The sequence below is a fragment of the Pagrus major genome, chromosome 18, assembly GCF_040436345.1.
Source record: "Pagrus major chromosome 18, Pma_NU_1.0".
NCBI classification, from domain to species: domain Eukaryota; kingdom Metazoa; phylum Chordata; class Actinopteri; order Spariformes; family Sparidae; genus Pagrus; species Pagrus major.
In genome coordinates, this window is record NC_133232.1 from 18,443,217 (window position 1) to 18,468,486 (window position 25,270).

General features: G+C 40.5%; 2 protein-coding genes across 2 annotated transcripts; one reads left to right on the forward strand and one right to left on the reverse strand.

Moving 5' to 3' along the window:
- Positions 1–103: 103 nt before the first annotated feature.
- On the forward strand, positions 104–4,310 carry polr1d (RNA polymerase I and III subunit D). The gene is made up of 5 exons (XM_073487153.1): positions 104–210; positions 760–857; positions 1,272–1,348; positions 3,070–3,152; positions 4,054–4,310. The coding sequence occupies exons 1-5, from the start codon at positions 172–174 to the stop codon at positions 4,099–4,101; spliced, it is 345 nt and encodes a 114-aa protein (XP_073343254.1). The 5' UTR covers positions 104–171; the 3' UTR covers positions 4,102–4,310.
- Positions 4,311–10,266: 5,956 nt separating this feature from the next.
- LOC141013122 (endothelin receptor type B-like) lies at positions 10,267–24,858 on the reverse strand. Its single transcript, XM_073486688.1, has 8 exons — positions 24,662–24,858; positions 18,682–19,224; positions 17,460–17,572; positions 17,163–17,367; positions 13,046–13,195; positions 12,808–12,941; positions 12,580–12,688; positions 10,267–12,441 (listed from the first exon to the last, which is right to left on the reverse strand). Exons 2-8 carry the CDS (start codon positions 19,066–19,068, stop codon positions 12,301–12,303), a joined length of 1,239 nt encoding a protein of 412 aa, XP_073342789.1. The 5' UTR covers positions 19,069–19,224; positions 24,662–24,858; the 3' UTR covers positions 10,267–12,300.
- Positions 24,859–25,270: the final 412 nt, after the last annotated feature.

Sequence of the window (25,270 nt, forward strand, 5' to 3'; positions counted from 1 at the left end):
TTAATATATCACCTAAACATTTTATTAAAAATTAGATTTCTTCATAATGTCTCAATATTCACTGCTATAATCACTCCCCAAACACAGGGCTCGTCCCCTTGCCTGTCAGACAGTGCTGAGGGGTGAAACTCGGGGGCTCGGCATTGACGGACAGAGTAGGAATGTGAAAGCATGGCCGGGGAAGGAGAAAAGAAACCGGTGCTGGAGATGGTAAGAAGCAAAAATTCCGTTTGCTTTTCACATCGTACGCAGCTTTGCCTGTCAAACTCCGTCTGTAAGAAAATATTCAGCTAAAGAAGCTAATGATAGCATTTCGACTGCCATTTAACTCCTCACGTGGGTAGCTACAGAAGCTAGCAGTGAGAAAACAACAAGAAAACAAACGCAACCAAAACTACATTGAAAGCAGTTGTGTCTTAGCACAACCCAGGGTGTGGACTTACAACTTGGGTTGTGCTAAGGTTACGCAAAGGTTACTTAAATCACTTCAGCTACTTTACATTTACCTCCTTCTTAGTCTATAGCTGACTCAGAGTTTCTCCACTGGGGGGCAGTGTTCCCTCAGTTTCTCAGTATGCCATATGTTAACCTGATGCTTGTCAATGTGCATAATAGAGACAGCAAGTATTGGATGTGCTGTCAATGTATAATAGATCCCTGATTCTCCCACTTGTCAGTCTCCAAGAAGGGCGCCGGGTAATGTCTGTGTCTAAAGATAGATGTGTGGTTCTAATTAAAAGCATTTCTGTTGTGTTGTAGATCCAGGCTGATGGGGCCGATGAGGGCTGTGTGACGTTTGTGCTGCATGATGAAGACCATACACTGGGCAACTCCCTCCGATACATGATCATGAAGACGTCAGTGTTTTTTCTTTTCTCTCTTTAACAAACTGCTGCTTTAAACTCAACATGTTGTGGCCGTGTTTGATCTGTCTCCCTTTTGTCTGTTTAAAATCATCGAACCCTACACCGATGTAGCATGTTTGAAGTAGTATGACTAATGCTTAATTGGTGTCATTTGTGATTTGACTCCAGCTGGAAGAGACTGTTTATTCCCTTAATGCTCAGACTTTATCTATATTAATCATGCCAAAAAGGACCTCAAGTGTGTTTGTGATTCCACTTTGTTCCCAGTGTTTTTGTCAGTCCCGGTCAGCTGGGATGAGTTGATCCTGGAAACATTTGTAACAAAACTAACTTGCCTCCACCCACTTAAAGCAAAACATCGATGACAATCACAAATCATGCTTTCACTCTCCTATTTTTTGTCAGTGTGGATGTGGAGTTCTGTGGCTACACCATCACGCATCCGTCCGAGAGCAAGATCAACTTTCGCATTCAGACACGAGGTGAGATCCCTGTCGCTTCATCTTCTTTTCTCTCCTCTTCACAATCCAGGTTAGTTCATGTGTGCATACATTCGTCGGACAGCTAGAGAGCAAAACATTTTCAGGCTCTGTTGCAGCGTAAACATTTAGATTGGAGTCTGGTGCATTCACTTTGTCCACTCAGCCGACTAAGAAATTCCTGTGACCGACCTAAAGTGACACACATGCACATATAAACCCTCTTGTTCCAAAAAAAAGTCCCCACAGATAACAGCGGCCCATCACATGAAAGGATTTTGCAGGACTGAGAAACAACTTGTTTTTGTTGTTGAACTGAGTTTCCAGTTGCCTGGAAGATCTTTCCTCATGGCCTCATCACAGAAAAAGGCACAATTACCTTCCAGGCACCAAAAAAAAACCCCTCGTTTCAACTGTGCTTTCATATATTCAGCTACAGCTCTATATTTATTTCTGTCTTTACTATCTCCCACCATGACCACAATGAAAATGGGTTGGTTTATCCCCGTGGGAGATGAATAAAGATCAACTGTTGTCATCTGCTTGCACTTCTGCGCTGTTTTAATCACTTTTAAGGCAATTAAAGTCTTCATTACCTCTTGACCTGCTGCATCATCATCAGTGATCAGCTGTTGCTTTGATAAAATTGCTGTGAAAGACTTTTTAGCAGACATTGGACTAATGCATTTTTACTGGGGGGGAAAAAATGTTTATGATTCATTGATTTCTTGGTATTTATATGAACGCAACTTTGGTTGAGTGCTTGATTGTAATCTGGTCTCTTCCCAAAAAAGCAATTTGCGATCCACTGCTTACACAAACATTATTGGCAGAATCACGTTTGTCACTTGCAATTTGTATGTAATTTGAGAGTCCTACAGGGCTCCTGTATGGTTATGCAAGGGTTAATAATATGTCATTTGTCTTTATTTGTGAATGAGAAAAAATGTAGGTGGTAAATTGCAGCTTGCATGTTGCAAATTTGGTGAAATTTGCGCTGGAGCAGCATCTTACTCCTGCTTTGTGTTTTTCGAGTAACTCTGCCCGCCCTCGTCGTGGCTGTCTACACTAATCAGCCACAACATAAAACCACTGGCAGGTGAAGTGAATAACATTGATAATCTTGTTACAATGCATTGTTCTGCTGGGAAACAGGTTCCAGGCATTCATGTGGAAACCACTTGACACACACTCCCCACTCAAACACTGCTGCAGAACATGCACACCCCCTTTTCCCCATGGGGCCGCTGTGCGTTGGACTTGTTCCAGGCCATCTCACGGATGCTCGATCAGATTGGGATCTGATAAATTTGTCACATTCCTCGGGTCATTCCTGAGCAGTTTTTGAGTTAGCAGGGCCCATTGTCCTGCTAAGGGGGGGACACTGTCAGCTGGGAGTGCTGTTGGTATGGTGGGTTGTACTTGGTCTGGTACAATGCTTGTAGATGGTGCGTGTCAAGTGGCATCCTCATGAATTCCAGGACCCAGCAGAACGCTGCACTACAACAAGATGGTCAGTGTTTTTCACTTGAACTGTCAGCTGTCTTAATATTGTGGCTGAACAGTGTACATCATAAGTGAACGTAAAAAAAATGTTTTAACTTTGTGCATTGTGGAGCAAGATGAAAACTCACCACCTGTCCGGAAGAGATGATTGACCCACAAAATGCAAGTGTTGTGTTTTTGTTAATACTGTTGGTGTGGATGGTTTTCTTCTGTTTCAGGGGGACTTCCAGCCACAGAGCCACTGCGCAGAGGCCTGAATGAACTCACTGATGTTTGTCAACATGTTCTCAACACCTTTCAGGTGAGCCTTTTGTATCCATTTTGGAGAGCACGACCGATATCGGTCAGCCTATATTATCAGCCAATATTGGCCTATCACAGATATCGGTATCTGTGTGTATGTTGTCTGATACGCATCGATATGTGAACTAATTATTAAAAGAGATAATAAGGGAGAAAAAGATGCTTGGGTTAATTTAATTATTGAATTCCCTGCAAAGTTTGTTGTTTCAGTGCACGAATGTCATTTTAGACAATAAAGTTTATTGTTAAACTTTAAAATATACTGCCTTTGTTTGTTTACCACATTTGAGGGACAATGGCAACAGCCCCAAAAATCGAGTATCGGTTGGGCTCTACCATTTTGTGCACTGATGAGCAGTCTCTTGAGCAGCAGTGGTTCAATTATGATTTTAGGGTTGGCTTTTACTTCATTCTATAGAGATCAATATAGAGAATCAATTGATAACTTTAAATTGATACATTAGTAAATAATTTGCTGCGCATACATGAATGTGCCTCAGTGCTAGGATCCACTTTACAAATAATTTTCAAGCTCAAATTTTCTGTTGAGTCGCCGACATGATTTGATGACATAGTGGTGTAAAAGGCTTGTGAACTGTGCAGCAAGCATCATCTGTCAGCTACATCTGTCTTGTGAAGGGTCCTTGTCTGTGCGTGTTCAGAGGCTGACGTCTCTACAGAGGAAGGCAGGCAAGAAGTGAAATTTAATTTCCACAGATGGAAAAATATTATCATTCATTGACTCATGGGGGATACAGGAAGAAGCCATGCATTGTTTGGTTGGCTCTGTATATCAGCCCCATGTTGAAAGGAAAGTCAGCCAGCATCGATTAAATTGAACACCCCCTGCACAGTCTCAGCTCCATTTCTGACTACATGTCTTTTTTGTTTTGTTCCAGGCGAGGGTAAATGAGTTCAAAGAGGGGCAGGAGCAACCCATGGAATGAAGACCATCACATTTACGTGACTATGAAGCTATTGGACACCGTTTCTACAAGCCTTTTTATATTTCTACTAGTTAAAGTATGAGAAGTTCTCCTCTAATACTTTAAACATGTCACATTCAAACAGTTGTACAGTTTTATTTTTTGTATTATGTTGAAATTGGCCTATGCTGTATGATAAATGTGTATGATAAATGTGATTCAGTCCTGTGTTTATGTTTCCTGATTTTTTGGAATGATTAGCAAAAGAAAATGTGATGAATGATGTTGAATGAACAAGGACTTTCATTTTCTTTCTTTCTTTTTGAATTTCATGGAAAGATATCTAGCTGGAATAACACTCACTTGTGCTTTTAATATTTATTTTGGTCACTTCTCACATAACACTGTTTGAAGGATGTCCAAACCTAAAGTGTGGAGTGTCAAAAACCAAATTGCTCTCATCTGTCCTTTGAAGCCTTGCTTGATGAATTGAAGGAAGAAGTGTAACCTCAACTGTCCTTATTAGCAGAGGAATGTGGTGCGAAGGACTTTATACAGCGCCACGAAGACAGAGAGGGAAAATGAGGTGAGACAAGTGTAAATAATAAGGTTAAAGTTACTGAGGTTAATCGTATCCCTCTGTCAGTCACATCTTAATGCGTGGCAGCGTCTGTGGGTACGGAAGATAATTTGAGGAAAAACAGCAACTATGACTCATTTAAAAAACTATGTACGGTACAGGAAATGAGATCTGTTGAAAATTTGGTTTGTACAGGTTTGTTTTCATATGAAAGAACATATGAAGGAAACCGTGGGATAGTGGGAAATCGGTGGAAAAATATTTTCGGAATGTAATGCTGATATGCTTTCTCGCAGATAGGTAAAGGGATCAATGCAACCCTCATGTCTGTAAAGTAAATATGAAGTTTAGCTTAGCGAAAGGGCTGAAAAACTGGAAAACAGCCAATCTGGGTTTGTCTGCACGAACCAAATCCAACTATGGGCACCCTTAAAACTCACAAATCAACACGTTATGTTGTGTGTTTAATACAAAAACTGTTGTGTAAAAATGTCATGTTTTGTGTGTCAGGTTTAACAAGAAGTGTGGGAGGTAAAAGTCAGAGGTCCGCCCGGCAGACGTTTGATTCACAGCTCATTTGAGCAGATCGGAGTTTGTATCCTCGCCCTAGAGCCTATAACGGCTAATGAGTGAGTGTGTAGACAAGTGACCTACTCTCTCTTCTTTCTTTTCTTTCCTGAGCTTTTGTAGTTTATGTAGTTTTGTGCATTTTGCCCTTTGAATAGGCAGTTTTTCCATCTAAATACTTGTTTTTGACTATTTTATATGCACAAAGTTAGTGTAAATAAGATATTAAAGAACTATAATGTGATTTTGCTCCTGTTACTCTTACAAGGGGTATTTTGAGGTCATAAAATGCCATTTTTCACCAAGCGCCTGAATATTTCCTCAGAAAAGTGTTCAGTGTTCATTTTCAGTGATATTCTTATTAAATTTGAAGTTAGACTATGTGATGTGGACCCATTGTGTTTTCCAGCTAATAGGGGCAGTTACAGGTCATCTGCAGGCTTATTTTTGCATTAAAAAATGTAGATGAGAAAAATAACTTGATAATTCAGCGTGTTCAAACCCCTATAGATGAACAGAAAAGTAAAAATTCAGCTTATTACCTTTCAAAAGAGCCCAAAGGCATGTCTGTACTCCAAATGGTTCAACAACAGCTTCAAATTTACTTTGTGCTTGACTGAACTAGTGCAACACCACTTTTGTAAATGCACAAACAACACTCATAACATCATAACAATGTCATGTGTTAAAAAACTTGTATGTTGAAGTAAACATGTATGTAACACTGTGATCCTACCCTCTCACTGAAGTTACATAGTGCAGAAACAAGTGATGGGGCTCAGTGGCTGAGACAGAGACCATTCATCGTATTACACGACACTGAACCATAAAAAAGGATTTTTCAAGCTGTTATTTAAACGTTTAAAAAAAAAGTTACATAAAGTTGCTTTAAACTGTATCGATAAATGCCAGAACCAAAAATAAAAAAAGCTTTAAAAAGCTGTACTACATGTTCAAAAGCAACATGATTTTAGTTAGTTAAAGCATGAGTTATTGTGATGTGGTTCTGGATTCGATATTGAGAAATGTTCCCGAGCGTGAAATTAGCTGGAAACATGTTAAATTAAGTTCAGGCTGATTGGCACAAACTCTTCTTTTTGTAGTACCTGCTTATCCTTGTGGAAAACTTAGATGAATTCAGGACATTTCCCCAATTCAGTCAAAATATCATATTTCTCAAAGTAATCCACCAGCTCAGACTTGTCCTGCTTATCACAGCAAACTCAAATGACAGTTTGCAAGATTTGTTTAAGAATCCTCTTTGTAACTTGCACTCCAGTGACCTGTACATCTCAAATCCACTTAAAAAATCTGCCCTCTGACTTTCCCTCATGTAATTCCAGCACAAACGAGGAAATGAGGACCAAAAGTTATAAAAAAAATAAACAAAAAAAACCTTTTGGAAGATGAGATCATGGTGATGGTAGAGGAAATTGGAGCCAGGCAACATGTATTATTCTGTGGACTAAAAAAGAAGTTTGGGAGAGCACATTGTTCAGAAAGCTCATGTGAAATTCACTCCAGGCGTGGATGTATATGTGTCCCAAGCTGCAATACCACTAACCAGGAAAATCACTGAAGTTAAGTCTATACTTTGCTTAAAGATTAGATCCTAAGTTTCTATGAATAACTACTTACATGCAGTTTTCAGTTTAAGTCATACTCAGGGTTAACATTAATCTTAAGAATTTATAATTGAGGACCTGGTCTTAACACTAGAAAGAGCAAAAACTTGAATAATTTATTTAATGGGTTTATCTCTTGCTAACGTGTTAGTCATTTTCTTATCTATAGATAACAGCTTGTTTTCTGAAATAAATCAAATAAAAATGATTTATCTAGTTATCTCTTGGAAATAAAAGGCAGGTTTCAACAGCTCAATCAGATTCTGGGCTGGGTTTGGCAGTTTTGAAGATACTGTATGAACTTCTGACCTTATGGACATTTGTTGTAAGAATGTTTTCCCTAGTGATTTGATATGAGGGTATTTACATTATGGTTAGTTATTGTAAGGGATAGGCTTGCATACAGTGGTCAACTTAAAGCAGATGTGTTACTGTACAGGAGACGATAACCTAGAGAGTAGACTATATTCACCCAACGGCCATTTTCCTCTGACATCACACTCGCAGCTCCAATGTTGGACTGCTGTGTTCTGGGGTGTAGGTCATATAAACAAAGGAAATCTGACAAATTGTTATCATTTTACTGCTTCCTGGTTGATTAGCAGCTGTAAAGACAATGAACAGTTCGATCCGGAGGGACATCGGACCATATTTCAAGCTCAAACAACTGGTTTGATAACCGATTAGCCACCATTCGACAACAGCTATCGTTAGCTTTCAACCACATTCTAGCTAACGTTACTGTTTCAATACAAATATGTTGTTTCACCTTGAAATATAGCCGAATGTGCCTCCTGATTTTCACCAGCCATCATACTTTGAGTTTGCTGATCAAGTGGGAAACAGTAAAATGACAATTTGTCAGATAACCTACCTTTAAATGACTTGCAACCTGGAACAAAGCAGCATAACATTCCAGCATTCAAGTTTCCCACCCCGGCACTGGATGAAAATGGCCACCGTGTGAATAAGGTCAACTTGAATTAAACTTACCAGAAACTAACTCGGTTTTTGAATATCTATATCCACGAGTAACACTGACTACAGTCTGATGCACTGTCGATTAATTAGCACTTCTTGAACTCACATCTTCATGTTAGATCACTCTACAGAGTTCAAGATGCCACTCATGCATGCTGGCGTGGCATTCTTGATCTCTGATAAACATAAAAAGAGCAACCTTGACTTTTTTCTTGTGATAACAGGCTGATTATCTCAAGATAATGAAGCCCGTTTCCTCCAGATATCCAAACAATTGACTTGTGATCTTTAGATGACAACATCAAAGAAAAATAATTGCAAGCACGACCGTTCTTGGCTTCCGTTTGTAAAATTAACCTATTTAACTTTTGCTGAACAGCAGCCGCTGTGGCCTCAAGCAGCAACAGTAATAACAGTAGCACAGCTAGAGAATCAGATACCCTGTTGCTGCAAGATCCATTGCATTCATCTTTCGTGTGTCAGAGAAAGAATGTATCACAGGATTGATTCACTTAGAAAACAACAATTTTGGTTTTTTTTGCACTGTGGTTGTTGATGTGGTCTTGTTCAAAATGCCACACTGTCATGAAGTTCAGGATTTGTTGAGTTTAATTCGGAACAAATGTGTTTGCATATTCATGTTCACCAGTTTGAAGGGAAATTCCTCTAAACTGACTAAATATCAATACGCTTTTCCTTGTTTTCCCTCATTATTTTTCAAATATCTATATTGAAGTGCAAGCAAAAAATGGCAGTTGTGGAAATGTTGATTTAGTGCTTTTAATATTTTAGATTTTTTGTTCATCCTACATTGAGGTTTATTGATGCAGCAGTGTTTGTCTGTATCCTCAGCGTTCAGTTATGTAGATTATTGACAACAGTCAGTTCTTTGTGGTTTGTGAAATGTCAAGAAAACAAACCCCAGGCCTTTTCTCTAGAATTGCTAAACAGTTTTCTCTGTAACTCAGACATTGAACCTCAGAGGCAAACCTTAATGAATTACTCTAGGGCAAAATGATTAAATAAAGCTGCGTCAAAATAAGGTTCCCTGCTTCGTGGAAGTTGTGACTCTTTCCAAGAAACAGCTTCACAGAGTGAAAAACAGGACTCCTTCAAATCTGTAATGTGCACTGATGCAAAAGATCTTCTCTGAGATTTAATCAGGAGTTATCTACGTAAAACCTGGCCACTGGCGCCTAATGTCTGGTTGTCTAAGGCAATGATTTCAAACTAGGTAAAGAAAGGTCCTTCATAACTCATTTCACATGTTTTCCTCTGACAATGTTATTCTGAAATGTAACCTTTCCTCAACACAAAAACAACAGGCATGAAACGCGGGACTGAATACAGGCTGTTTATAGGATATATAATCAAGTCAAGTCAAAGCTTTTTATATAGCCAAGAATCGCAAATCACAGTTTGCCTCAGGGAGCCTTACAATCTGCACAGAATATAATGCCCTCTGTCCTTTGACTCTTGATTCGGATAAAGAAAAACTCCCCTTAACAGGAACAAAGCAGGAAGTTACGAGGGGATGATAATAATAAGAGTTTATGTTCACTTCGGTCAAGAGTACACCAGTCGCTCATAACACAGCTGTACTCTGATTTTACAGGGGAAGAAGAGACATATTTGAGCATTTGCCAAAATTATCTTATACTCAGGTAATTGATGTATAAAAAAAGATGTAAAGCACATTTCATCAAACATTGACAGGAAAGCCCTACAAGACTTTAAACCAGTGATGTCTGATCCTTTAGACCCTTAAAGGTGCCCTGCTGAAATTTTCTCACATCACGATATATCTGATTGTGCCGTAAATAATTTGGTGTCATGAAACCACGTGTAGTAGGAGAATAGTGTTTTAAACCTAATTTTGGGGTGTTTTTTTAAATGTTTAATTCCCATGTGTCAACTAAAGTGAAGTTATGGCTCTCTCCCCTACATTTAGATCAGGAGCTGGACTTGTTAGGCTCAAATACCTGCTCGGAGGTGTTGCCAAGATGGCTGCTGTGGGCAAGACTTGCCCAAAGATTTAAACAGAACTAGATACTGAACGCGAAGATGCCTCATATTCAGTCCAATGAGAGTCCACCAGTGCATACGCCAAAAAGGTTTCAAGAAAAGCTTCTGGGTTTACTTCCTGGTTATGTTGCCCACTGAATAAGTGCAGCAGAGTTTTCCCCGCAGGCCCTGCCCGTAAATTCCTGCTCTGCCCAGAGACTTTTCATTCGGATGATGTCATATGTTTTTAAAAATATAAAACGTCCATTAAAAATCCAAGATTTATAATAGAAAGGGTCACAATTTACATTGTTTGCAGTTTGAGATGTCCTGTGAAGTTTTACAGATGTCTCCTTTATAATGATGCTCTATGGGGAAAATGCTTTATGGGCCAGAGGGGAATGTTCAGTAAATAAGTCACAACACACATGCTATAAAATAATATTTATTACTGCATAACCTCAACAAACAAGTCCAGTATAAATGTCATTTAAAACACCAGGGCTTATATTCACATTACATTTTGTCTTTGCTTTCTCAGTCTCAGAGCTGCTCAGACCTTCCAGTCCACGGTCGCTTTTGGATGAAAGCACAGCGAAGATGGCATAAACAGATCTGATGAGTTAATGAGTCACATACTGCTAATCAGCTGATTTGCGTGCCGTTGCAAGAGAAATAAATTGTCTAAACCTTAATACATTCTATTACATGTATCAAGTCTGTTTTAAGGAATGTTTCAGTGTAAAAAAAAACACCTTGTCTGGTTTCTCAGCACGTATTTGATTTTGAAATGACACTTTCGCTCATTAGTTTGATGTAGAAAACTGCCAACACCACAACTCAGTCACGATGTGCTGAGAGCCACAAGAGCACCAGATAAAAATGGATCCATCTTGTGCGTCTCATCAGTATGGGCTCTCAGTACTGCCAGTGTTCAAACCTTTGATTCATTTAGGTTTAAATGTTACTTATAATCATTTTCCCAAACGAACACACAATCCATGTATTCTCTGATGCAGCTTCAGGGTTGGAGACTTACGCACAACCAGCAGTTTCACCTCATCTCTGACTTTTTAAAGAGCTGGAAGAGCTTTTTTCCTTGATGTGTTGGCATCACAAGATGAGTCACAAGTATGTGACTACTGAGTACTGCAGTTAGCTCTAGCTACAGACATCCTAACTCTAAAAATAACATAAAATAACAACACATTTCTCTTTTCTTGTTGCACCACACATATTCTCCCTCTCCTTCACAAAAAGTCAAACACATGAAATCAGCTAGATTTAATGAATTTTACCTGGATTATATATAAACAACTTATATATCTAAATGATTTCTAAGACCATTACTTAAAAAAAGATGTATTGTCCACTAAAAACATTCACTTCTTAAAAACATCCATCTGTGCAGAATGTATTTTTCCTTCCGAAAGACTTTTAAATGGTTCAATTTTAGAAAATGTATTCCTCAAGCAGCGCTTAGTCGTAATTGTCAGAATCATTTCCAGCCACAGGGACATTCATGTAACATGACCACTCACTGACAGAGGTAAAATATTTGGAAAATAACAAATGAACACCTCATGTTAGAAGATTAAACAAGCTACACATGTTTTGTATTTTCTTAGAAAAATATAAGCTACATTGTAGGACACAGGTTAAGACTTTATACACAGTGGAAATGGAGGCCACGTACGACACCATCAATACTGCAATTACAACAGACCTAATAATGACCTTTTCTGCAAAACATGATGAGAATCATCTGGCGTTTGTCTCCGTCTTCTCCGTCAACAGCTGCCCTCCACATGACTTGAAGCAGTAATGATTTCCAGAAAAAAAATGTCCGATGTTTGACTCCACATGACTGAGGGCCTGTTTTACTCAGGTATGTCACCAGGACACATGGCCCTTGAGGAAACTCAGTGACGACATGCGGCACGTTGTCAGATGATCAGCTACTGATTGTGTTCATATGCAGAGGCACACTTTTTAGACAAAGGCAACCTTGTGAGGCTTTTGGAAAATAGCTCAGGGCCGCAGCATCCCTCCGTCTTTCCCCCCTGAGGTATTAAAGCTTCAATCAGTGCTGCTCATATTAAGCACTCAGGCTGGATGTAATCATAAGTCTGCAATCTGCATGTTAATAAACCTGTACATAAATTTTACATGTGGTTAATAAACATTCTTTATAAATGTATTCCAGGTTGGTCCACTTTAGGCCTCAGTGTGGCCTCACTATGAACAGATTTATGTCGCCTTTCATCAAAGCTTTTGCAGTTAGTAATACAGCCTGAACAGGTACAGTCCTGTCATTTCAGTTTGGGTCAGTCCTTTTCTATCAGAGTCTTCTACCTCCATTTTCTACCTCGCTCCATTTTACCTTTCCTAGGTCTGTTGGCAGTGGCAGTGCTGTGTCTCCATGATGGGAACATGGGTTTGGCGCATGTGTTTATGAAGTGTTTATGAAGAGCTTGTGTATTTCTGACTGGAGCGGGAGCTGGAGCGGTCGAGTCCATTCCCATGACAAGAGCCCTTCCAGCGTCCTCCTGAACCTCGTTCATCCAGGGGAGATGTTCTGTAGCACCAGCAGCACAGGCAAGACTGCGACACACACACACAAACACACACACACACACACACACACACACACACACACACACACACACACACACACAGTTATTTTCCTTTCTGTGTTTTCCAATAACACCATGTTTTTTGTGTCAGTGTGAGCCCTCTTACCTGGAAGCAGTTTTTAAACTTCTGGCTGACAAAGTAGAGGGCAATTGGGTTTATGCAGGAGTTTAGTGAGGCCATGTTGATGCCGATGTAATCCATCACTAACAGGAAGCTGGCAGAGAAAAGGACAACGTTTATAGTAAAGACCACAGGAAGTCACAGAGGGGAGAACAATGGGTTCTCATAAAGTTTGCAGTGCATTTGCGTCGCTCTCTGTATCTGTGTGCTTACCTGAGCAGTTCACAGCGGTTGGGGTCATTTTGGTCGTAGATTGTTTTCTTCAGAATACGGCTGAGATGAAGGGGCAGCCAGCAGAGAGCAAAAATCAACACCAGGCAGAACACCGTCTTCGCCACTTCCCTCCGCTGCACACACAAAGACAAATATTGATGCTTCTCAGTTCCTCCGTCTTTCCAAGTCTTACGGTTACAGTGGTGATGGATGTGCCAGCAGACATTTGCATTTATACCTGTTTCATGTGGTCGTTGAGTGCGATGCGCATGCCTTTTTTGCGGCTAAGCATCTCACAGGACATGAGCGTGTAGAAGATTCCTGTACAGGCCAGTGGGAAGCAGAAATAGAAGCCAAACAGCCACCAGTCTTTCACATCCTGGTAGAACTGGGAAAACAAAAAGGTCCAGACCGCAACAAAGACCGTGTTACTCATCCATAGAACACATGTACACTCAATCCATACAATTTGTCCTGTCGCAACGCAACTCAGCACAACGCAACGCAATGCAACGCAACTAGCCAAAGATAAAAATCCCACTGGCACAATATTTTAGTCATACAATTAAATGGTCAGTCAGCAAACAATCACTTACATGTTTTAAGAATGTTTTAAAAATCTATTTATGTTTAATATAAATGCCAGAAGCAACAAGAACTTAAATCTAAACCTCTTTTATTTTTTTTAAAGCCTGCTCTGAAGCAACATGATTTTAGTTGGTTGACATGAGGTTTTCGGATGCGGTTCTGGATTTAATACAGAGACCAGAGTGTGAAATTAGTTGTAAACATGTTAAATTACGTTCAGGCTGATGTTGGTTTGGCACAAATTTGATTCTTTTTGTAGTACTTGTTTGTCCTTGCGGAAAACTTGGATGAATTAAGACCATTTCCTTGATTCAGACAAATATCCGTTCTTCTCAAAGTAGTCCACTGGCTCAGACTGAGCTCAGACTGAATTATGCCTTTTTCCTAAGAACAAAAAGCTCAAATTATGATTCACTAATTAAAAAAAAACAGATTTTACATGAAAGGAGAGTTCAGCTTCATGCTTTATCTCCACCACTTCCTGCACCTCCCTCAGACTCTTCTGGTTTTGATAAACTAAGTATCCACATATTGGAAATGTCTTTGCAATTTATGCCTTTCCGTGCAGCTGTATGAACATACCATGAATATTATGAGAAACATGTTTAGATGATTTGGATGCAGTGTAGGACATTTTTTGGAATAACAAGTTGCTTGTTGGCAGAGCTTGAAAAAGAGAAAAGCAATCCTGATTAAGGAAACTCATTAATTACATTGTTGCTGTCCGGCGCTGTGCTTTGAAGTGAGCCACTCTGTTCTACTTTACAGTGTCAGGTTGAACGAATGAAGTCCATACCTTGGGAGAGTTATACATCTGTGCAGGATATTTTGACCATATGCCTGTGAGAAAATAACAACATGACATGCAATCCCTGAAGAACACTTCGAACTGACACGACTACAATCTATGCCAAGCTCAAGTCAGTCTGACTATAAATTTGTGGCAGTAAGATGTCAGTATCCAGATGTTTGAGTTTATTGTGCTATCAAAGTCATTCATTTTGTTGTTATACTCCAGTTTATCTCCATGTGAATTTTGAGCCTGGCAGGTGTCAGAAGTAATTTTTTTGCCAAGCTAACAACGTGACTGTAGGAAGCAACGTGAGTCAGTCCATCACTTTGATCCACACTGAAACATCTTAGCATATATATGCTAATACTGGATGGATTGGTACAGATATTCTTAAAATAACAAAATCATGTTGATGGCACAGTGTCTTGTAATAGGGTGATGAACTGTGTCTCTGGCTCCCCTATCACTTGTTTCTGCACTATGTAACTTCAGTGAGAGGGTAGGATCACAGCGTTACATACATGTTTACTTCAACATACAAGTTTTCAACACATAACATTGTTATGACGTAATGAGTTTTATTTGTAGTTAGCACCTACATTACATCTGACAAATTGTTACAGAGCTGGGAATTGTATTTACGACAGTGGTGTGCTCAGAAACTGTGGGGGGCACAGAATGCCAATTTCTACATGATGTTGCTTTAAATTCACCAAACTAGAAAGGGTGACCAGCGTAAAGAAAAACCTGCTAGATATTAGCATGTTGACCCTGTCATTGCCAGCATGTTAGCTTGTTAAGTGCTGATTAGCAAATGTTATCCTAGCTAGCAAAGAAGCTAAACTACAATGGTACTTTTTACTCCAATATATTTGACAGATATACAGTCATGGAAAAAATTATTAGACCACCCTTGTTTTCTTCAATTTCTTGTTCATTTTAATGCCTGGTTCAACTAAAGGTACATTTGTTTGGACAAATATAATGATAACAACAAAAATAGCTCGTAAGAGTTTAATTTAAGAGCTGATATCTAGCCATTTTCCATGGTTTTCTTGATAGTAACCAAAATCACTTAAGTTCTTACATCAATAGCTATGGCACTGTACTGCCAAAAACACTGCTTTTAAGCATTCCATGTTTTCTTTTCTGTTTGCTTTAAACACATGATACACACAGGAGTTAGTACTTGATTGCATAACCATTGTTTTTGATGACTGAAGCCATGCGCCTTGGCATGCTCTCCACCAGCTTCTGACATTGTTCTGCTGTCACAGCAGCCCATTCCTGTTGCACAAATTCAAACACATTTGCTTTGTTTTTGGGCTTGTGGTTCTCCATTTTGAGTTTGATGATTTTCCATAGGTTTTCAACTGGATTCAGATCTGGTGATTGAGCAGGCCAAGGCATGGTGCGAATGTTGTGGTTCTCCATCCAGGCTTTAACTGACCTTGCTGTGTGGCAAGGGGCATTGTCTTGTTGGAAAATCCAGTCATTCGAGGCAGGAAAGAGTTTTCCAGCTGATGGAAGAAGACTGTTTTCAAGAGTAGCCCTGTACATGACCTGGTTCATTCGCCCTTCACACAATTGCATTTGCCCTGTTCCACTCATACTGAAACAACCCCAGATCATCACTGATCCACCCCCATGTTTTACTGTAGGGGCAAGACAGTCTGGTTTGTAGGCTTCTCCAGGCCTCCTCCTAACCAGTAAGTTAGCTGGAGTGGGCATCAACTCAAAATTGGATTCATCACTGAAGAGAACCTTAGCCCAATCATCAACAGTCCAATCCTTGTGATCCCTAGCAAAGAGTAACCGGGCCTTCCTGTGCCTTTCGTTGATGAAGGGCTTCTTCCGTGCTCTGTGTGACTTCAGACCAGCTTCAACAAGTCGGTTTCGAACTGTCCTTGCCGAACAAGTCACATTTCTCGACAGTGCCCACTCATTTTTAAGGTCCCTGGAGGTCTGACGACGATTCCTGACACAGGAACGGACGAGTGCACGGTCATCTCGTGGGGTAGAGAGACGTTTCCTGCCGCGGCCAGGTAGCAATTTGGTAGTGCCGTGTTCGGCTTGTTTTTTCTTGTTGTAATGAACAGCTGTCTTGGAGATCTTTAGTTTTTTTGCTACCTGTCTCTCACTCATGCCAATTTCCAGCAGTGCCAAGATGGCTGCCTTTGTGGCTTCACATAATTCTTTTGTTTTAGGCATTATGTGAGAGCTGACAACTTCTGAGTTGTGCTATGGCTTGAATGTAAGCAGGAAACCACTCTAAGCCTTTGCATGTGCAGTGCTGCTTATGACATGAAATCGCCTCTTATATACCCTGGGAATACAATTAAGCTTAAGAATGTCAAATAGGACATAAAGTATTATGTGATCAGCTGCATTTTTTGTCGTGTTCATTGTATTATACCTTTAGTGGTACCAGGTATTAAAATGAACAAGAAATTGAAGAAAACAAGGGTGGTCTAATAATTTTTTCCATGACTGTAGTTGCTAGTTGCTTACTAGCTGAAACCTTTATGTACAAAACCTCTAATGAGGTTGTAAAATATGATGTATTGTTAGATTAAACTACCCAGCAGTAAGTAATGACACTGAAATTTGCTCCTCCTCGAGCAGCTAAAGCTCTAAAATGCTGCTAAAATGTTAGCGGACTCCATTTCTTAACTAACGTTAGCTACTGCTGCTCTCTGTTAGTGTTAAAGGCACAAAGACGAGGAATTTGAGAACATGCCGTCCTTTGGATGGTTGTTGTTCCGACCCGAGTCCTTAATGAAGAAATTCACAGTCCAGCAGCATTAAAGGTCTCATTTTTCACATCACGCTACAATCCGCTCACATACGGCCAATAAACAAGTGATTCATACATGTACAATGCTATAAATTGTTACATAGAGCCTATACTTTACCTCAAGAATGTAAATACTTCATCACTGCTAACAGGTTAGACATCTAACCAGGTGCCTACCTTCATAAAGCTGGTGGTCTGCTCTGGATGCAGCAGACACACGCGCAGCTTGTTGCCTCTGTACGGCAGCTCCATCATGTCGAACGCCAGCGCCTCGGGGACTGCGAGCAGCACAGCAATCGCCCAGATCAGAGTCACCTCCACTGCTTTCCACAGAGGGATCCCCATCCCCTTCACCCTGCTCCATGACGTCACTGCATGGTAGCTGCACAAACAGCACACACACAGATAAATACACTATCTGCTTTCAGCACTAATCTTTGTTGTGTGTGTATGTGTGTGTAGAAGTGTAATTACCGGTCAATACTGAGGGCACAGAGACTGAGGACGGTGATTCCCACTGAAGCTTTTTGAATGAACGGCATCAGCTTACAGACGTACACGCCGAACGGCCAGTCCTCAGCTATCAGCTGTGAGAGAAAAATAACGGGGCAGACAGAGAGGGAAGACATTTGTAATTAATCAGATCGAGCAAGTGTCATCTATGTAAAAACATGGACAGACCTCTTTGAGGTTCATGTAGGGGTCCTGTCTCTTATATTATTACTGCGTCAGCTAAAGCCAAAAGCAACAAGACTGCGTTCCTCCTCGCTGCTGAAGTCCTTTACTCAGGGGGTATAAAATCAGTTCAGCATCAGGGCAGAGTCTTCAACAATAAATGAATGCTTTGCACTCCTCAACAACTTATCTACTGTTATGTTGCTCATAACGCTAGGTGAACCTTCAAGGCAAAGAAAATACAAATCATAGTGACTGTTGCTTAGATCTGATGGATAAAACGCAGCACGGCATTCAAGCTTAACTCAAGTGAATCTGATCGGATCAAGCAAATAAAACAAGTCTTGCGTATTGTTTTCTCATTTGTTTTTAGAACGTCTGACTGGCACACAGTAATGGTTCCAGGACGACTTAGACAATTGGCAGTGACACTGGTTTACACCCAAGCCAGCTGGAATTTTTTCCCCTTCGCATACACAAGGCGAGAGAGGAAAACAAAGACATAGTTTCCCCTCAAAGCCCAACACTCAAGTCGGCAATAGCTCTTGGCTCACGTCTGCTTTTATTGAGTTTCTTAGTTTGAATTATCCCTTGTTGTCAGGGGTTAAAAAGTCTGCTGGAAAGGGAAATGAAGGAAACCACACAAAACACACTGACAGAGACCGCAGAAATAAACTCATAAACAAACCACAGCTAACCTCGGGATGTGCCAAGGAAGGCGTGGTGAGCGGCTCACTCGCTGTGAGAGTGCAGCGCAGGGAGATGGTTTGAGATTAATGTCATCCTACATTAGTCACAGACACAAGGATGGGTAGTAAATTAAATTAATCTGAAGTTATGTTCTGTTGGATACTGTGTAAAATGCCAGATTGTTAAAGCACTTTATCATTTTATATTAATGAAACAGTAAAATGCATTCGATCTAATGGCTTAACATAATGATCAAAGGTCATCATCAGATCCAAGAAAGGTAGAGTGAAACAAATACAGTCAGACTGACACATAGGATGAACGTGGTTACCTTAAACACATTGATAGGGATGGCGATGATAATATAAAGCAGGTCCCCTAGTGCCAGGCTGCCGATCAGGACGTTGGGTCCGTTCCTCATACACTTGTTCTTGTATATGATCCTGAGCAGCGTGGAGTTGCCGATGATCCCCACCACGAAGATCAGGCACGACACGATGCTGTTCACGTACTTGAAGGCGTACTTGATCTCCGTGGGCTTTATGCACATGGGGGGGAAGGAGGCCCGTGGTCGGGATGGCTGCAGGGGCGGGAGAGGGACGGAGGCGTTGTTCTTGGCGGGTTCCGAAACTTCGGGGCTGCCCTGGGAGTCTCGGACGAACCGAGAGGCTCCGACCCCCACAACCAACAGGAAACACAGCAGAGCGACGGCCCTCATCCTCACACGGGCAGCAGTTCGCTCACTCAGAGGCACACAGCAGTCTAAAAACACACACTTAGAGGCAGTCACACATATTCACACCCTCACACACATCCACACACTGGGCTTTCGTCGGGGCCTTGCAGCGTGGGTCTGAATCCGAGCTGGTTTGTCCTGTGGAGAAAGCAGATGAACCACCAGGTTACACATGAACACAAAAACAGTTGTATATATATGTTTTATATAGTTTTGTCCAGAGAATCATGGTCCCCAGAAGATAAATCCTACTGGCTTTGATGATCCCCTGACTTTTTCTGTAGTGCTACCAGCAAGTCAAAGTTTTCACTTATCATGTGGAATATCATCTACTCAAACTTCTGCACAAACATTCATAGTTGCAAGAGGATGAACCTTAATGACCGGTGATTTTCTGGCTTTTTCTCTGGCTCAACCATTGTCTATTCCTATCTACCTCAGGATGAATTGTCACTTTGTTGGTCTCTCAAGTTCAGCGCCATCATCAGGTCAAAATTTCATTCTGTCACATACTTTAGATCAGGGCTTTCCACAGTGGGGCCTGCAGGCCACAGTTTGCCCCTCATTAAATTTTATTTGGCCTTCCAGCTGTTTCTGATATTTTTTGTGCAGTAAAAATGCTCTTGAAATATGTAGGATCCACAATAATGAATTATTTTGTATAATCTAATCATGGCAGGCAGAGTAGGAAGTCAGTTAATTCAGCACTGGCTTTGGTTGCACATTCGCCTAAAAATCTGTCATGTGCAACTTGACATTTTCATCGGTCGCACTGGTGTGCCTGATATTCAGCAGGGCAAATTTCAAAATGTTATAAAAACATTTTTAATTCCAATTTATTTTGGAATTCTTTTTTATTATACCTCAATAATATTTGATGTTGATTTATTTATTTAAGCCCATGAAGCACTTTAAACATCAGCTCTATTAATTGCAACTCTTAAACAATGTGATTTTATCTGAACCTTTATTCCTGTTTACAATTATTAAATCAAATGTGTTACAAAATCAAATTAAAATGTAATTCGGGTGCACCTAAACTTAATTAATTCATTAGGCACATCAGTGCAATCTGTATGAAAAGTTACTCTGGAGCCCTGACTGGGGTTCTAAGTACTACAGTAGCTCAGAGAGGCAAGAAAAAAAAGGCTTTGATTAGATTTTTCTTGCAAAACATATTTTTAACATATTTCAAAAAATATTTTAAATCTGACAGAAGTTGGATTACCAGTTGCCTCTCAGATCTTCCATGCAGTACCATTTAGTAACCTAACACAAGCGGTGTTTGCTTTTGTTCCATTGTCTACCATGAAGTTACAGTTTTGGCCGTCCACAGGGAAAAGTTTAGGCACCCCTGCTTTAGATTACGACTAAATACCTACAGAACTAGTTAAAATCCCATCAGCCTCAGCTGTTATTTTTGTTTGTTTGTTACCAAATGTTACCATGCTCACAAACTAATTTACAGTCTGATAGCCTCTATCTCATTAACACAGTATTGCAGATCATTAAAACTGAATTTGTTGACAACAAAAAAATTAGTTCCACCATTATAGTTTTATGTTTGGTGAACTAAGAGCAAAACCATCCACGCACCAGGAGGTTAAAATTATTTGAGCCTGATTACCTTCTTTTCAGGACAAACTTAATACAACCAGATCAAGCTTGAACCTTGTTTGTGAGCATATCGGCCCTGAATCAACATGTTACATGGGGAAAGTGTTGTGACATGAAGAAAAGGGGGTTAAATGAAGAGAAAGAGAAGAGAGCAGTCACACATAAAACAGACAAATGGAATAGTGATGACTGAGGTTATAGGTCAGACGATGAACAGCACTTCTGTGAGTCCAGTATGTGTGTGTATGTGCATGCGTGCTTGTGTGTGTGACAGAGATACTTCTTCCCTCTCACAGACGACACTAGCTAAGTTCTGAGAATCACGTGTATCCCCTAGTTTACCCTGAGGCATCGCTCTGGATAAATGGGCTTATTGATGATGGCGATGATAAATTCATGCTATCAGGGCACACACACACACACACACACACACACACACACACACACACACACACACACACACACACACACACACAGACATACACACACATACACAAACACAGATCATAAAAAAAATGTTGTCATCTCGGAGCAGATGTGCAAACGTCTTGACACTCAAGGTTTGTGCACAGCTGCTCAGTTTACTTTTTAATACTTTGTGATCGCATCCTCGAATGTACTTACAACAATCACACACACACACACACACACTCATGCACACACACTCTCTCTCTCTCTCAACACAACTGGCATTCATCGCTTCATTCTGCTTCGAAACGCACAGAGGCTCGTTCTGTTCCAAAATACATAGACACAAAATCACATGGATGAACTCACACTCATATCACAAGAAATCAGTTTTGAACAATTTGGCCAGCGTCCATACACATCCTCTCCATCATCTGAATTATGCCTTTGTGTTGCATGACATGGTACCTCATTAGAGCCATGTAAGAGCACGATTGTCTGATCTAATTGGAAAGCTGAATTTGAATTGGCCCGATCCTCTTAATCTAATACATTTCGTCTGGAAAATGTCTCCGACCTTTAGCTCCCCTGGCTTCACTTCATAGGAAGAAGGAGGGGAGGTGGAAAGTTGGCGAGCAGCAGAGTGGAAGTGAAGGGGATACTGGCGGTGGCTGGACAAAATGTTTGTGAGTGGAAGAAGTGAGAAAAAAGTGTGAAAAAAGTGCAAAGAAAACACGTCCAGCGTGGCAATACAGGAAGCCGAGATTGAGATGCATGACAGTTTGATCTACTGTATTGTTTATCAGAACAATGGGAGGAAGGGGAAAGACAGGCAAAGTCAGCAGAGAGGAAAGAGAGAGAGCTGAGGTACAGTATAATGACTGAGGGGACATACTTAATGTGACCTTCATCCTGAGGTTGTATAATGTGATAGTAGCTCACTACACAAAATTGAATTTATCAATGGTGAATAAAGTACTCAGACTCTTTACCATTTTTTCTTCTTCTCCGCTCTCCGGGGGTCAGAGTTATTACATTAACACTGTTGACATGCTCATGAGGCCATTAGCTCAGTCCTACTCCTATTTGCTGAAGCCTACTCCATCGCTGCCTCTGCGATCCCCCCCTTCAGCTCTGGCAAACCAATCTTTGCTGGGTGACGTAAAACGCGTCATTACCCGCATACGAGTGTGGGAAAGTATACCATGTTGTTAAAATAGTCCCTTACATTGCAAGTCCTGCATTCAAAGTAAAAATACTTTGCAATAAAATGTATCCTGTGATTCACTCTGATATTAGACATTGTTAATACTGATGCGTCGATCAGTGTTTAAGCAGCAGTTTACTGTCATAGCTGCTCAAGGTGGAGCTAGTTTTAATTTTTTATGCAGTTTAGTCCAGAGGTTCCCAGTGTAGGGATGGTTCGGACCCAGTGATGGAATGTAACTAAGTATATTTAATTGACTACAAGTACAATTTTGAGATACTTGTACCTTACTTGAGTATTTCCATTTTCTGCTACTTTATACTTCCGCCCTGCTACATTTTGAAGGCAAATATTGTACTTTTTCTCCTCTACATTTATTTGATATCTTTAGTTACTTGTTACTTTGCAGATTACACGTGGCGTCAGGGCCAAAGTAGCTTTTTAAAATTAAATAAAATAAAATAACCACTGATTCTGATTAACAGAAACATGCTGAATATCTGATCCCATAACTGGTCGACCCATTATATATATACAAACAATGTATGTATAATTTACTTTACTTTTACTTTTAAATATTTAAGTACAATTTTAGCCAGAAAATTACTTTCGATGACTCGACTTGAGTACATTTAAAATAAGACATTTTTTTACTTTGAACCCAAGTACTATACGTAGGAATGTGACTTTCACTTCTACCAAAGTAATATCTTTACATAATATCTTTACTGTTACTCAAGTATGACATTTGGATACTTGTTACAACACTGTTAGGATCCTTACAAAGTGTCAGAAGATAAATCTGGGTGTGGAAAGAATAAACATTTACAATCTTTTAAAAAGACTTGTCTCTAATCTTTGCTTTTTGTATTAAATACCAGGCAATGTGACCTCTTTAAGACTCAGTTATTTCTATTTTAAACTTCTCACATGTTCTCAGTTGAACAGCAAGTTAACATGACATACATCTGGAGTAGAAATGTCTCTCTGGTGAAGCTCTAGACATCTGAAACAAGACAATGGGCTCCAACCAGACACTGTTTGTGAGGGGTCACAAGTCAAGAAGGTAGGGAATCAGTTGAACAAGCTCAGTCCTGATTGGAAAAGTAACTAGCTTGAGAGAAATGTAATGGAGTAAAAAGTAGCCCACAGTGTAGAGTAGAAGAAAGTAGCATCAAATGGTAACACTGAAATTGCATTTATGTGGATACACTCCACCACTGTTCAGTTGGATTAACAACTTTACAAAGACACAACTCAAATATTAGCCTGTACAATAAAGCTATTACTGTCCACCAGGACACAACTGCACAAACAGTCCAACACAATAAAAGTCTGCCACACATCCTAGTTGGTGTTGTATTGACATTGCATTGTATTCCTGTTATTTTGTCCCCTACTGTGTCCGATTTGGAAAAACAGGAACACCTTACGGTCATAACAGGAATGCTGCAAGTGAGTAGAGATCCAAACCCCAATGTTTAGGCCATCACGGTGTTGTTTTTCAAAATGGGAAAGGATAAATACTGATGGCTCTGCTCCACCGCTTTTTAAAGACGCCATTCTGGCAGCTGAAGTTTACAGCCTCATTTTTCTTCGTATAAGTGTGAAATGTAGTTTTTCTGCCAGTTCCCTGTAGTTAAGTGGTCCTCTGGGTGAATGGATCCAATAAATCTTGTCTGTATAGGACAAAAGGCCAGGGAACTGAGCATAGTTTCATTTATTCGATTTAGCTTTAATGTGTTATGTCAATCTATGGAGCCATCCATCATGTGGCACATTTTAAAGCATCTTCAGTGCTCTGCAGGATGCCTGAACATTGAGCATTAACTGTGGGAATGGTGTAGACAGATCACTGTCACACTGTGATGACTGGAGCTGCAACAAAGCGGGCCTGCTTTTTTCTTTTCTTTTCTTCTCTTTTTTTCTTTCTGTTTTATCTTCGTATGAAAACGATGTAATCCCGGTATGAGATCATATCTGAGGCCCCCCGGTCCAACACATCCACTTTAAACAGCTTATAAAACATTCAACAAGTCCATAACTAAAGGCTGATCGCGTTTTAAAGGCGGTAAATATAAAACATGACATGCAAACGTGTCCGTCCGTCGCGCCTTACACTTAATAAAACCAAAAACACCGCTGAATGAATTCACAGACGGGAGAAAAGAGGCATACTTTTCATACAACATAAAAGTCTTCTCCGCTGCGCCAGTTCAGGAGTCAGTAACTGAAGTCATGTGTCTGTGGTTACTTGTGCGCAAAGTGCACAGTGTCAAACTCGTTTACAACGTACAATTACACTCGACAATTAATTACACGATCCATGGCGTGTGCGCTTACCAGGCGGCGGTGTCGTGCTGAAGTCCAGGTCCAAGTTTTCAGATCGATATTCCAGCAGAGTTCGGCTAATTGCTTTGACGCCTTTTGCGTAATTGACTAATTTTCTCGGATGGGTTTCCTGCAGTGAAAGCGCACAGTGACTCCAGTGACTCCCGCTGTGCGTCAGGCTCCTCCGCTCCCAGCTCCGGCCGCGCTCTGACGCACGGAGGGACTGTGAGGGGTTTTATAGTCACAAGCCGGGAGGCTGCAGGGACAGCCAATCATCTCACAGACAGGAGCATCCTTCCCTCTCTGTCATAGAGAGGGGCGCATTGACTCTTCACACACTTTTCATGAAAATCCGCAACGTCACTCCAGTTTCTGGTCTTTCAGAAAAAACAAATTAAAACTATGATTTGGTTTTTAAGGTGATGACGTAGACATGCTGCACATATAGAGTGGAGATGAAAGAGGAGTTGTCCTGTCCTCTGATGTCCTGTCATGGGAATGATTCTGCCTCCAGGGTTCTCCCCTGCAGGAGCGTACTTCAAAACACAAGATGCACACACTCCCACACATCATGCTTCCTCCAAACACTTCTTGAGGTTGTTGGCTCCGTACAATTTGCCA

What these genes read in the sequence shown, in the direction of transcription:
- polr1d (XM_073487153.1), top strand. Translation starts at nt 172, where the DNA reads ATGGCCGGGGAAGGAGAAAAGAAACCGGTGCTGGAGATG. An exon ending in AGAAACCGGTGCTGGAGATG is followed by an intron (nt 211 to 759) that starts GTAAGAAGCAAA and finishes GTTGTGTTGTAG; the next exon opens with ATCCAGGCTGATGGGGCCGA. An exon ending in CTTTCGCATTCAGACACGAG is followed by an intron (nt 1,349 to 3,069) that starts GTGAGATCCCTG and finishes CTTCTGTTTCAG; the next exon opens with GGGGACTTCCAGCCACAGAG.
- LOC141013122 (XM_073486688.1), bottom strand. Translation starts at nt 19,068, where the DNA reads ATGAGGGCCGTCGCTCTGCTGTGTTTCCTGTTGGTTGTGGGGGTCGGA. An exon ending in AGACCACCAGCTTTATGAAG is followed by an intron (nt 13,196 to 17,162) that starts GTAGGCACCTGG and finishes TTGTTTTCCCAG; the next exon opens with TTCTACCAGGATGTGAAAGA. An exon ending in TCAACGACCACATGAAACAG is followed by an intron (nt 12,942 to 13,045) that starts GTATAAATGCAA and finishes TTGTGTGTGCAG; the next exon opens with CGGAGGGAAGTGGCGAAGAC.